Source organism: Aphelocoma coerulescens (assembly GCF_041296385.1).
Source record: "Aphelocoma coerulescens isolate FSJ_1873_10779 chromosome Z unlocalized genomic scaffold, UR_Acoe_1.0 ChrZ, whole genome shotgun sequence".
In the NCBI taxonomy this organism is placed as follows: Eukaryota; Metazoa; Chordata; class Aves; order Passeriformes; family Corvidae; genus Aphelocoma; species Aphelocoma coerulescens.
In genome coordinates this window covers 47,195,046-47,208,777 of record NW_027184085.1, presented here as the reverse complement: position 1 = coordinate 47,208,777, position 13,732 = coordinate 47,195,046, and the positions used below count along the sequence as shown (strand labels likewise).

The window sequence follows — 13,732 nt, the reverse complement described above, 5'->3', positions numbered from 1 at the left end:
GCAGACTGAAGACAGGAAAACAGGAATCCTTTGAAAAGTCAGGATTTGCTCCCTGGAACTGAAATAGTTGTAGTTTGATCAACTCCTACTAGAACGTTCACCATCTTCTCTTTAGAAGGAAAAGGTCCAAGCTATAAAACACTGAAATGAAAAATGGCTGCAAGCTGATGGTTTTAATACAAGTGAGAAATGAGACTTCTTTCAGAACAAGAGTATTTTTATTGTCAGGGCCTAGAATTGCAGTGCTGGATTGGAATACAGGATATACAGTAATTTTGTAAAACTTGATTGTACAAGTGCTTGATATCCCACAATTTTGAAATTAATAAATTATACACTGGATACCTTCTTTCACAATTTCTAAACAATTAGGTTTTTCATTGCCATGAGTATTTGTACTCAATATGCTGTCATGAAAGCTAGTCAGACTGTTGTGCAAGACAAACTTTTGGGTACATTTTTTAGGCACCACTTTATCTGGCCTGAAAAAATGTACGGTTTAGTGAAAAGTATGCCAATCTTGCCACAGTTGTTTTGATCAAGGATACCCAACTGCTTACAAAGACAAGAAGAAACAAAAATCCAGAAATGCTAAAAATCTTCAGCATCTTGCTTTGCAGATCTATGGGGCCAGGCAAGCATTTTCTAACAGGAAGACTGAAGGATAAAACTTCTTGTTGTATACACTCCTGTTTGAGGACAAACTGTAACTAAAGGCATGCCCACTGATGTAGGGCAGTATTCCTCGGTGATTCATTTACATGTTAACTAACTTCTGCAAAAGCACAGTCACATGAGTAAGACCACATAGCAGATTGTTTACACATACATGCAGAAGTGTAGATTAGGAACTGCACAGAGAGATTGAGGTGATAATCATCTAAAACCCAAAGTTTTGTCTTGAGTATGCCATCTATTCTTTAAGGATATCAAGAGACCACTTTCCTTGATAGTTGTGATGGTAACTCAGATTGAGGGATTCTCCCTCACTTTCCTCCTAATTTCTGTCTTGCTCCAACTTGCTTCAGCTTCCAGCCATTAATTCCTATTTCATTTCTCTGAGAGATGAGAATGTTAGACTAATCTTAGACTAATACTTTTTCTTCAGCGTGTCTGCAGCATGTTGACAAGGCCCTTTTCAGTCGTCCATTTGTAGGTTAGAGCAAAACCAGTGCACAGATTGTACACACCAGAAGTGCTTCAGCAGTCCTGAGGCCTGTAACAGATACAGGACTGAGCAAGTAATTTACTGTAATTTACTGGCTGGCCTGTGTACCTTAGGATGGTAGTTTACTTCTGTCATGCCCTACACTAATCCTGTTTGGAACTCAAAAGGCGGGCAGAAGGGACTATTTCTGTCCCAGCTTCTCTTCCCAACGTTTGGAAAATCTACTCGGCCACACCTTTGGCATCTGGCTGGGAAACAGAGAACCCACATACAGATGTTTCCGCTTAATTTCCTCATTCCAGGCACAAGTATGGTGTTCCCTTTTCCCAATCCATTTGTTGGAAACTTTGCAGGAAAGAAGCAGCATGATGGTTCTCCACAGGCTATGTAGACACTGTCTGAGGGACCAGGAGCCAGTTTCTCAAAGACTGAAACTCAGACCACTGTCAAAAGGAGCCTGGAGCTGGGTCTCACTGTCCTACAGAAAGAAGACCTATTAAGCATGCAGACTGTGAATCTTCCAAAGAAAACATCAGTCAGTTTATTGTTAGCACTTTATGAACACCAGTTGATCCTCAAACTTGCATTAATCTTCTTCTGTTACTGAAGCAATGCCCAGAACTCTCACTGAGAAAAACCGAGAAACCTGGGTGTACAGTGAGAGGCAATTTATTTAGATTGTGGAGATTTGGACAAGTACTTCTCTTACAAAGAACAATTTAACAAATATTCAGCCCAAGTATAAAAAATTGGCCCATCTCCTTTATAAAGAAGAGAGGTTTCTCCTTTGGAATAAACAAAAACAAGAACCAGAGAGAGAGGCACTGAAAAGAGAGAGAGCACAAGCACTGACACTCATCTGTTCTCAGAATGATGAAAATACTGAGGCACCTTCCAGGTAGATGAGACTGAAGGCTTTGAAATGAAGAGGTGCCAAGTTTTCAAATTCTCTCAGTATTCCCATGGCATCTTGTTTTTTGTGGCTATTTACTTCATCCACTAAAGCTCTTGGAATTAAGTGGCTGATAAAATTGGAATGTCAATTTTACAAATAGGAAGGTGGGTGCATGGCCATCAGGACTGCAGCGTGAATGACAATGGCTTAAAAACCAGAAGGGCTACAGTGGTCAGAGTGAGGTATGTTAATACATTTCCAGCAGTGAAGAGCACAGGTAGTACTACCACGATCATACTAAACTGGAAACGGCTCTCCTGATGTTGTTCCTTTAAATTAAGGCAGAAGTTAAAAACTTTCTTTCAAAGAAGAAACAAATCACTAACAAAAGTTGCAATAACTGTAATCAGAGCACTTTTTTCTAACAAAATGTCTTTATAAGCAATAGAGTAATATGGCTACACTGGTGGGGTTTTTTATATTAAAAACATTTCAGAACAGACAAATTTCAGTAGTAGAAAACTGTACAGAGAAACTATCAATGCTTCTAACAATTTTAGTAAGTAAAAAAAAAAGTTAATAAAGTAAATAAAGATGTGAAAAAGGATACAAAGAGAAAATTTACTGGCTTATGAAAATACTTGCACATACAAACCTATCCCCAGGATAATATCCCCAAGTAAATATAAAAATATATACTGAATTTATGCAAATATGCTCTGGAAAGTATGTCTTTTAATATGTTTTACCTGGCCTTTTTAGAGGCTACTAACAATTTATACCTTGAATGAGAATTCATTTTGCTGTACTTACTCTCTGAATGCCAAGTTCACTAACAGCTGCTGCCTACACAGAAAGTCCTGTTACTTGCTGATGCAGAGTGAAGCCCTTAAACACATGTACCCCCAACAGCATGATCCAGGAAAGGCAGGCAGAGCACACTGACCCATAGCAACACTAATGGAACATTAATATGTCTCCTCCTGTACCTCTTTTCCTCTAGGGCCAAGTATAGATTTGTTGCATCATCTCTGAAGAGGGCAATAAAAAAAACAAACCCAAGTCCCCCTCCCCCAGCTGCTTAAATAAGAAGTCATTTTTTCCCCTCTCATTGGGCAAAATTCAAGATAATTTCTAGCATAACATACAGCATTTGGAAATACAATACAAAAATTCTTAGTAAACTAGCTTCTAAATTGCCCCAATTATTCAATGCAATTAGGCAGTCCATCAAACCCCAGACAGATATCTTAACGATATCTTTCTGATATCATTAAGATGTCACATATAAAGAAAATCCAAAATTGTTAACAGCATTTCTGTGCAGTTTCCAGAAGGTATTTGGAAACTGCTTTCTCCCGTAGGCTTTGAAAGTCTGCAAATGAAGTATTTTCAAATAAAGTGTTCATATTTAAGAGGCCAGTATTTGCACTAATGCAAGCAGAATTAGTTTCCTAACTTATCTCCTAACTTCAATTACAATTTGATCTGCATACAAAACGATCAGTAATGTACAACATCCAAATATATGACAGTGATTAAGTAATCCCCATAAGTGTACTGTTCAAAGAGTAAATAAATAGGTTAAAATATGCATATCGATTTAAAAAATAGAGAATAGTATCCATGAAGTGAAGGCATAGCTAAGTTTCTACATTCCAATTCATAACTTTATCATAGTCCTGAATTCGTTGTTTTATGTGAGAAAGCTTATTCTTCAGATATTCACAACGCTCCTTTTTCTCCAGAAATGAAGGATCCTGCCAAAAATACAAAAACCTTTACATTAATATATTAGGCTTCCATACTCTTCCAAGAACAGTCGAGTATCAATTATGTTCTTGACTAAAAGGACAGTACGTAAATATTCTCAAAAATCACACTCTTTTTCCCTGGCCCTTTCTTATTTCCTGTTTCCCCTTCCTTCATGAAAGGCCAGAAGAAGATGTTCTGCTTTTATATGCTGTAGTTACTTAGTAAACAGCTGTTTTAAAGCAGAATATAAATGACAAAAAGCAAATATAAATGACATCCTACTACATAATTTAGATTTTATATATATTTTTTTACTGCAATAAATGTGCAATAAATCTTTCCCCCCCCAAAAAAAAAAAAAGCAATGAAGTTTAACTAACATGGACACAAACTCTGAACTCCATGGACAAAAAAATGATGTTTGTAATGCATTATGTTTTTAATGGAACACAGATGCACATTTGCTACCTGCATTTAAAAATTACAAGGAGAAACCTCTTGGACTGCACTGAAAATTACTTTTTGAGAGTGTCTAAATTCCATTCCTCAAAAAATACAAAACTTCTTTTCAAGGGCAAAACTATGTTTTCTGTTTTCATCTGCTGGCTGTGTCAGTCAGTGAATATAACTGATTTAGTCTTCTCAGTGCAGAATGCTAAGAGATGAAGCATACTCTCAGAAGATGAAAATGCTCAACTGTTGGGTTGTGGTTTGGGGTTTTTTTCCCACATGTGGCTACTGGAATCACTATTCTCAAAACTTGTTGGCATGCTTGTTGGCATGAGTGTATGGGTTGTGTCCTAACCTTGCTGAAGTTTTAGAAGACTGTAATAGCTACAGATGCCCTGAGGTACTGAATTCTGCCTAGTGTCAGAAGTACTGGCTATTTACACTCTCTTTGCTAGTCATTAGATTCAGTAGCAATGTAAATCTAAAAACACTTACATTTTTCTTCTTCTTGTATTCTTGCAGAACTTTTGATATCCTTTCCTGTTCCTAATGAGAGACCACAGATTTTTAAACATTGAGGGTGCTCCATATCTTCACGTAAATTCTACAAAATACTCATCAGAATTCTCATCTGATCAGTACCTTGTGGTTCTAACATTTTAGATGTAAATCTTGTATTTGAGAAATAATGAAAATACATCAACTGTGACTCACTAGAACTTAAAAGCTACTTGTATGAAACAAAGAAACAACCCCCCCCAGAAAACCATGTATACATCTTAACTGGAACTTGGTATCCCTAGTTAATGCCCAGAGAAGATGTAACATATAGGGAAACTCCTCTCGCACCAAGTCACAGCCAGCATTAGAAGACATCGTGCCCTAGCTGAAGACAGTCAGAAATTGCCTAATACCACCTAATAGCACCATTTTCCATGAGCCCATTTCAAAGGTACTTACATATATGCTTTCAGGATGGTATGGAAGCTGTTTCAGCAATGCATCCAGCTCATCAAACTTTTTTAATACAGCATGAACTTCCATAGACAGTTCTTTATACTCAGCAAACTGATCATTGAATACTGCTTTGTACCGGTCTCTCATTTCATTTGTTTGAATTACAGGGTATTTCCTGAAAAACAAAAAAATGTCAAGAATTAGTTCTAGAGATACAACTTATTAACACTACTTAGACTCTCCACCTTGACAGTGCATTTCTGTATTTTTTGCTAATCTCATAACCTGCTGAAATTTGCATATCTGTAAAGCATTGAAATCAGAGAATCACAGTATAGTTGAGGTTGTAAGAGATGTCTGGAGCCTGCACAATCAGGAACATTTAGACCAGGACTGCGTCCAGACGGCTTTTGATATCTCCAAGCACGGAGACTTAATCTCTATGGGAAACCTGTGCAAACCCTCACAGAGAAAAATATTTTCCTAATATTCAGGTGAAACCTCCCTTATTTCTATTTGTGCCCACAGCAAATAGTGTAAAAATTAATTTATGACATCATACTTGGAAAGGCCTACCCTTTAAAGGGGAGCATGTTACAAATATAGCACTTATAAAGTGTAAGAGTAGTCAAATTTCAGGCCCTAAAAAGGCAATTTCCCATGTATTTTATTTTTTTTTTCCTCTAGTATCTGTATGGTGGTCTTCTGTTCCTTTGGCAGTTAGTGTACTTGCTAGATTATGACATTCTGCTTTAACATTTGAGGTTTGTTTTTTAAATTGAGATTCCTTATTTATAGTTACTGGTCTTATGCCACTGATACCAGCCCCATCCTCTCTCCTCTTAACGTTAACTTAAAACACAATTATGAGTTCCCACAGCATATGCATGGGAGAGAAACCACAAGTGTATACAGGAGAAATGCAGAGTGAAAACATTGTTCAAGAATCCTCCACTAAGTTGGTTCATCAAAATCAAGACTACTTACGCTAAGTAGTCTGGCATCACTATAGGTTTAGGAATGTGGCCTGCAGGTATATGACCATTAAGTAGCTCTGGTTTTCTTTCCACTGATTTGAGCTGCCTGTAACTGACTTCTTCCCTTGGTCTGTCATCATCTTCATACTGTTTTAAAAGAGAAAGAATTTGTTCATAATGAAATCAGTTTTAAATAAATCACAAAATACACAACTTGTTTGAAGACTGAAATACATGTTTTGAGGAGTAGTAGAAGGAAGTCACAGATATTTCTTACAACTCTTACTGAATTTAGAAAATCAGTTCAATGAGTTACAGTAATGCTTGTCACACAGTATTTTTCTTCAGTTTGTCCCAAGGGCAGTACAGATAAATACTTCTGGAGGTTTGGAAAGATTTGTCTTAAAAAATAGTGTATGGAAGTTTCCTTCGGTATTCATTTAATTTGTGAATGAACTGGAATAGTTCAGTTCTCTGGAGTTCCCTTTTCTCCTTGTTTCCTTTTGCACCATTCATCCCTTGATCCACAAATAAAAACATGTGCAATCTTGTCAGAAGACAAACAAAAGGATCCTGATCCAGTACTGAATCAACAGAGAAGACAGTGGTAGGAAATTCACAGTGTCTAGCAGGAGACATTTAGGACTGAAATTAATACACCGTAATTTCTCTGGAAACCTTATACAATCTTTGCAGTGTTGCAGTGTATGCAATAACACTTTGTGTGGCTGAAACACTAACATTGCTGATGCTTTAAAACTGGCAAGGGGGTCTTTGGAGTAGTCTCAGAGACCAAGGAAGAAGCTAAACACACAGGGCATCTGCACTGTGCTTCTGCTGGCTCTCCTGCAAATTAGGCACACAGCTAGGAGGAGTGAGAGTCTAAAACCTATCATGCATCAGATGACCTGCTGTTTTAGTCATGTCTGCCAAACTCTGTGATAAATGCTACAGAACTTGTCACCTCGCAGAAAAGGGTAAGTGCACATAGAGAGGTAGCCATCACATCTGCTATTTTACAATTTTATAGTTTTTATAACCTAGCTGAACTAGGAGTAACTTCTTAACAAGCTTCTTTTGAATCTTCTAGGCAGGGGAATGCTGTCCAAACTAACTTGAAGGACTAAACCTCATCTCTTCCCAGTCAAATAAGTAAGTAAATAAATAAATTTAAATAGTCACAAGGAAAATAATAACCATTCAGAATTACCAGTAAACAGAAAAATAAATTCCTATTTCCTACCTTCTTTTCTGGAAAAGTGGACTGTGTTTTCATCTATCAAAAAAAAAAAAAAAAAAAAAAAAAGGAAATAACTTAGTTTTATTTTCAGCAAAGATAGTATGCAAAAGCACAGACTCCTAAAATATAAACATTTTCAAAATAATACTCTACAGAAAATTACGTTTATATTTAGGTGTGAAGAAATTTAGCACAGGAGTATTTTCAGATCCACTAATGTAAAGAGTGTTTACGGAAAACAACCAACCAAACCCCAGAACAACAGGATTTCCCAGAGCACAGCCGTAAGGAACAGCTTGCAGGAAATACTCCATCCACTTCCCAAGCTCCTTTATTATTTCACATTCCAGCCCATGTTAACTCACTAACACTGAGCCTAATTCATTGCCTAGAACACACAACAGTGCATTAACCGGTAGCTCAGCCTGCAGCTGTTTTGCACAGCACTCTCCAGAGTCTAATCTCTATTATTAAAGTATTCCCTTTAGAAATGTTTAGTAACTGGCCTAAAAAAACTTGGATAGTAACAGGGAAGAATTAACACCTTGTGTGTAACTCTGGCAATCACCTCATTCTTGCAGGACATACTATCAGTCAGTTAAAAAACTTTTATTGAAGAGTTATAATTACTTTCCAAAAGAAAAGTCTCAGTTTTATGGAAACTAGTGTTAAATGAAAATGCTGCAAATCAGACTGCAGTCACAGAACAGAGGAAATGTAACTTTAAACTCTCTCTCTCTCCTTCTAAAATCATGTAAAGGCTGACCCCTCCTTAAGTTAGGCTTATGTACATTTGACACATATTAATTTTCACGTTATATTAAGTCTTACTCATTTTTTAAAAGGTTTTTTGTTGGTGTTTTCAAATGAAGGACGTTTTACACAAATTACTTTGAACTCTCTAGGTATGAGTGTTAAATCCCTACTGTTATAGTTTATCATTAACCAGGCAAGTATCGAATGCTTCTAGTGTGGGCAAGGCCAGTAGTCAGGCAAAATATTTTACACGAAAAAGATGCGGCTGACTGAAACTTGAGACACCGCAATTTAGCCAACGCTGTTATTACTAATATTTGCTGATAACTATTGTGAGGAAAGCTGAAAAGGCATAAAGAAGTTGCTTGGAGTTTTGCTTGCAAAATAAAAATCAGTATTTCACATTCTTAGGTTTATGCACACTAGCACTGGATGTGCTGAAAGCACAGTCTTCAAATAAATGCTAGGTGGCTTTAAGCCACCTAACCCTGCTGAACAGATGAACGTTGTTCGTTTCTTCCTTTGTTTGGAAAACACACACTAGGAAGTAGTTCAACAGCTGACTCAGGAAGAGAGCCCAGTATTATGAAGAGAACAGTGCCAGGTCCTTACCCAAGGTGAATTATAAACAACAACAAAAAAAAAGGTATCCAAGACTTTGGATCTGACACCTTAAAAATGCCTTTCATTTGTCAGTTTCTAATACTGTAAGGCTGGTTAAAATTCAGCCTCAAGGCTATAGATCTGCTGCAGACAATACAATTGCTTTGACTCCATCTACGCCATGGCAAGATCTTAAAAGTGCTCCCCATCATGCGGTAACAGGTAGATAGAAAATGATAACTAATAACTTACCTCCTGTTCCATTAATTCCCTGTGCCTCCTGGCTGCTTCGTGTCTCCATAACTTTAGGGAAACCACCGCACTAATTAGATACATGATCACCGTGACAAACAAGAAGATGATTGCTGCAGTCTGACCTCCCTCCACACGGCAAAAAGATGCATTTATCGGCGTCTTAAACAACTGGTAGTAGCAGAGCCCACCTCGGTTGGTATCGTTTACGTACACTATGGCAGCCGACATGTACAGGAAGAACAAGGCCACATTGATCCCAAACTCGGTCAGAGGCCACCAGTTGGAATCGAGGAGGATAGTTCGGTAGTACATGGACATGCCCAGCACGAGCATCACTATCGTGACGATCCACGCCATTCCCGCCACCACCAGGATGAAAGGCGTTTTGGGCCCGCTGTAGGAGTATCCCCCATAGGCGCTGCCCGCCCCGTATCCGTAGGGCTGCGAGTACCCGAACATGTTGTACCACTCGTTGTCCTTGTGCACGTAGGCGGTGACACAGGCGAAGACGGCGGCGCCCAGCAGCAGCTGGGCCACGCCGAGGATCCTGAGCAACCCTGCCCAGGACTTCATGTAGGCGTACCGCTGGTGGTACTCCTCCACCCGCTCGCTGTACGTCTGCCCAGTGCCGGCGCGGCGCTCCAGCGAGCTCAAGGGGTCTCCGGAAGGCAGCATGGCCTCGGCCTCCTTCCGAGAGTTGTAGCTCCCGCCCGACCCCCCGAAAGGGTCCGTGTAGGAGCCAGGCACAGCCCTGGTCCCCGGCTGCAGCGGGGCGGGAGAGGGAGGCGGCGAGCACTCGACCCCGTCCGAGATGTACCTGATGTCCGAGGCCGTGCTATCCCAGCTGGAGCCGGGGTGGCGTCTCCCTTTGAAGAAGTTCTTCCACGAGTCCGGAATGAACCGCCGAACCGGCTTGAGCTCTGCCGGCCCGCCGGGGCTGGGGGTGCCCCCGCCGGGGCCGAAGGGAGGCTGCAGGGGCAGCGGGGGCGGCGGCAGCGGGGCGGCGGCGGACCCTGGGCTGGCCCCGCGGGGCAGCGGGGACCTGCCGGACCGCCCGCCCTGCGAGCTCCGCGACATGGCCGGCGCTCAGCGCGGCCCCGGGCGCTCGCCGGCCCCGCTCGGCTCACCCGACGGGAGGGAACTGCCGCGAGGTCCCAAGGGCGGCCGGCACCGGAGAAGGACAAGCCGAGCGGAGAGCGCCCACTGACCCAGGAGCAGCCGCCCAACACCTGTAGCGCCCCGGCGGCCTCACCTGCGGCGGCCCCACGGCCTTCGCCCGGGGAGGCGGGAGCTTCCGGCCGGCCGGCCGGGAGTGGCGGGACCGCCCCGGCCAGGAGCTGCGGGAGCTTTCCCGAAATCGCGGCGCGCTGGCGGTGCGGGTGCCGGCGGGGAGCGGGGCGCGGCCGGGCCTCGCGGGAGGGCTGGGCGCCGTGACTCACAGCATGAGAGAATGGGTCAGGTTGGAAGGGACCGCGGAGGGTCGTGTGTTCCAACCTCCCCGCTCAGGCAGGGTCATCCTAGAGCACATCGCACAGGATTGCGTCCAGACAGTTCTTGAATAACTCCGGTGAGGGAGAGTCCACAATCTGTTCCAGTGCGCGGTTACTCGCACAGAAAAAAAAAGGTATTCTTCAGGTGGAACTTACTTTGCATCAGTTTCTGCCCATTGCCTCTTGTCCTATTGCTTGGCACCACCGAGAAGAGCCTGGCTCCATCGTCTTGACACCTTCCCTTTAGGTACTTCCAGACGTTTATCAGGTCCCCTCTCAGTCATCTCCTCTGGAGGCTGAACAGACCCAGCTTCCCCAGCCTTTCCTTAGGTAAGAGAGATGCTTCAGTCCCCTAATCAGCATTGTTGCCCTCCTGTGCAACCCCTTCAGCAGCTTCATGTCTCTCTTGTACTGAGGACCCCAGAACTGGACACAGAACTCCAGGTGTGGCATTTCCAGGGCTAAGCAGAGGGGCAGGATTACTTCCCTTGACCTGCTGGCAATGCTCTTCCTAATGCACTGCAGAATTCCATTTGCCTTCTTGGCCACAGGGGCATGAACAGCTCATGGACAGCTTGTTGTCCAGCAGGACTCCCAGGCTGTTCTCCACAGAGCTGCGGTTCAGTCCAAGCCTGTGGCTGGTGCTAGGGCAGTGCTTGGCATGGAGCTGGCCCAGTGACAGGGAAATCCGAAGCACTGAACACTGCTGTTCTCCCATCGTTTATCAGGTTCAGGAACTGAAGAAGAAATCTGGTGTGCTGCACCATTGTCTTCTGCAAAGGGCTTTTTACATTCACCGCGTGTATCTGCAGCTGAGTACAAAACAACATTAATGCAGTAGGAGTTTTATTTACATTGTCAGTATGGGCTATCAACATGTTTACAGTATGCTTCAGTCATTTCTTTTACAAGTTTTAAAATTCCATACAGTGATTTTTTTAAGGTATAAATTTAAATAAAATTTTCAAATCCTCACAACTTATCAATCATGGACTCTGGAAACAAACTGCACAAATGCAAGGTAAATAAAAATGTGTCTAAAATAAAGAGTGTTTCCTTAATTTAATAAAAAATAAGATGTTCTTAAAAAATAAGTTCTTAGCTTACCTCCCAAAATACCTTTACAGTGATGTCTTTCTAATATCTTGCATAAAAGAAATCTGACCTAAGCAAAATAATCACCAATAACATATTGGGTAGATCACAATACAGTTAGAATTAAAGACCCTGGAAAATAATTAATTCATATGTTTAGTGAAGTGGTTCTGTTTATGTTTGCATTATTTTGGGTACTGAAGTTTATATATACTTGAAGTGTTTTTCACATTTTCATAACATACTTACAGATTGCCTCCAAATAATAATAAACCCCTACAGTCCAAAAGCTCAGTATTTATCACACAGTTATCATTACATACCTTGAAAAATTAATTAATCCAGATGGTAAAGCCTTAGTTAAGACATAAAGCCTTTTATCAGGAGTAATTAACATAGCTTAGTGACCCAGATGTCTAAACAGTGTTTTTTGGATTACATACCATACACAGTAATCACCTGGTACTTGCCTCATTGTACACATTTTTAAAATGCAAACTTTGGCTATGTTTATTATAGCAGGGAAAAGCTTTTAAAGCCTTTAAAAGGATAAGTAAGCAATGAGGATCTAGTTAATAGAGTCAGTGGGATTTACAAAAGGCTTCTCCCCAAGTCCCCTAAAGGGGCCTTCTTTTGAAAGAAACCTTAAGCCTTAAAAGAAGTCTTACGCCAAAAATAAGATCTTAAGAGTAAAGTTTGATAAATAATTAACAGGTGGGAAGGAAATGGGAGAAGGGAGCATGAGTTAATGGTTAACTCCTGCAATGGATGGAAGTTGCCACTCCAGTTCTTCAGAGATCAGAGCTGGGACCTGGGCTATCCAGTACATTCCTGAGTGTAACCCTGTGAAAAAAAGGGAACCCTGTGAAGACTGAGATGAGCAACTTTGCTGCTGATGCTAAGTTAGACAGGCCAGTAAGGATGTGGTCTGCCAGAAGAATTGTGCCAGGACTTTATGAGACCAGATGGCAAAAAACATAATGAATTCAACATGTACAAATACCTGAAATCCATGCAGTAAAAAAAAGAGATGAAGGATTTAAAATACTGTAACATGAGGACCCGGACTCATGTATTTATAAAGCATGACGTGCCTCACTTCTGACAGGACAGATAATTATTTAATTCTATAAAGTTAGTTAAGTTTTGAAGATATTCTTGGTGTTGTTTGAAACTGTATGATCTGACACAGGCAGCCAAAACAACTACAAATTTGCAGTTAGAACAAAACCAATAAATTTATCTCCATTACCTTGCTAATGAGGGGATCCCCAAAGCAGCACCCGGGCAGAGGCATACAAGCAGAGATGGTTCATGCTAGAGGATCACTGGACTGTGGTTCTCAGAGGCTTATCAAGAGTTATTTCCAACAGCAAGGTCACTTGAGTGATTTACAATCCTTCTCGACAGTCATCCAAACTTTAACCCATTCCTGCCAACACAAACCTAGTAGGGGAGCTTCAATCTTGGCTATGTGGCTGTGTGACTACAAGTGTATTTATTTACCACCAATATCTATACACCATATGGGGGGGGTTAGGCAAAAGCAGAGATAGTATTGACACTTTGAGTTACAAAAAAATGTATCATTATGCCTATTGATAAAAAAAAAAAAAAAAACAAAAATCAACAAATGAACAACTACCTCACAACTAAGTGCAAGAGTTACCCTCAATGGGTTTGCTAACATAGCATTTTAAGGCAGTAGCTCCATCTAAATATGCTTTGGTTATAAAAAGCAGCTTGAAAAGAGATTTTGAAGCAAGACAGTTCTCTTGATACTGTAAGGGAGGGACACAACATAAAAACAAGAGTGAAAAACCTGCTATACCACAATTAATGTATATACTCTGTGCAAGGTAAAACAGCAAGGTGGCTTTAATGATAACTACACATAAGCTGCTGAAGAATCAATCCAGAAAATATATAAGCATTTGGAGTTAATATATATAGGTCATAAATATGGTCAATTCCCCAGTTTCTGCCTTCACTGGATATTAAAATTACAGTTTTTATCCTTCAGTTATAAATTTCACCATCAGTGCAGGCCAACATACTTTTATTTTCTACACTCTACATGAGTATTGATTC

At 40.9% G+C, this 13,732-nt stretch overlaps 1 protein-coding gene across 2 annotated transcripts; it reads right to left on the bottom strand.

Annotated features, from left to right (window-relative positions):
- Positions 1-196: 196 nt before the first annotated feature.
- Positions 197-12,980, bottom strand: MARVELD2 (MARVEL domain containing 2). Of its 2 annotated transcripts, none has more exons than XM_069001241.1 (7): positions 12,894-12,980; positions 9,054-12,484; positions 7,446-7,478; positions 6,213-6,349; positions 5,229-5,400; positions 4,764-4,814; positions 197-3,823 (listed from the first exon to the last, which is right to left on the bottom strand). In XM_069001241.1, the coding sequence occupies exons 2-7, from the start codon at positions 10,131-10,133 to the stop codon at positions 3,707-3,709; spliced, it is 1,590 nt and encodes a 529-aa protein (XP_068857342.1). In that variant the 5' UTR covers positions 10,134-12,484; positions 12,894-12,980; the 3' UTR covers positions 197-3,706. The 2 variants fall into 2 exon arrangements, with proteins under 2 accessions (XP_068857342.1, XP_068857343.1); XM_069001242.1 differs by having other exon boundaries at positions 9,054-11,358; positions 12,894-12,965.
- Positions 12,981-13,732: the final 752 nt, after the last annotated feature.

Excerpts from the sequence above, each read along its gene's own strand:
- MARVELD2 (XM_069001241.1), bottom strand. The coding sequence starts at position 10,133 with ATGTCGCGGAGCTCGCAGGGCGGGCGGTCCGGCAGGTCCCCGCTGCCC. Across the intron at positions 7,479-9,053 it reads GGGAATTAATGGAACAGGAG|ATGAAAACACAGTCCACTTT; the intron begins GTAAGTTATTAG and ends TTTTTTTGATAG. Across the intron at positions 5,401-6,212 it reads GTGATGCCAGACTACTTAGC|GAAATACCCTGTAATTCAAA; the intron begins GTAAGTAGTCTT and ends TTTGTTTTTCAG.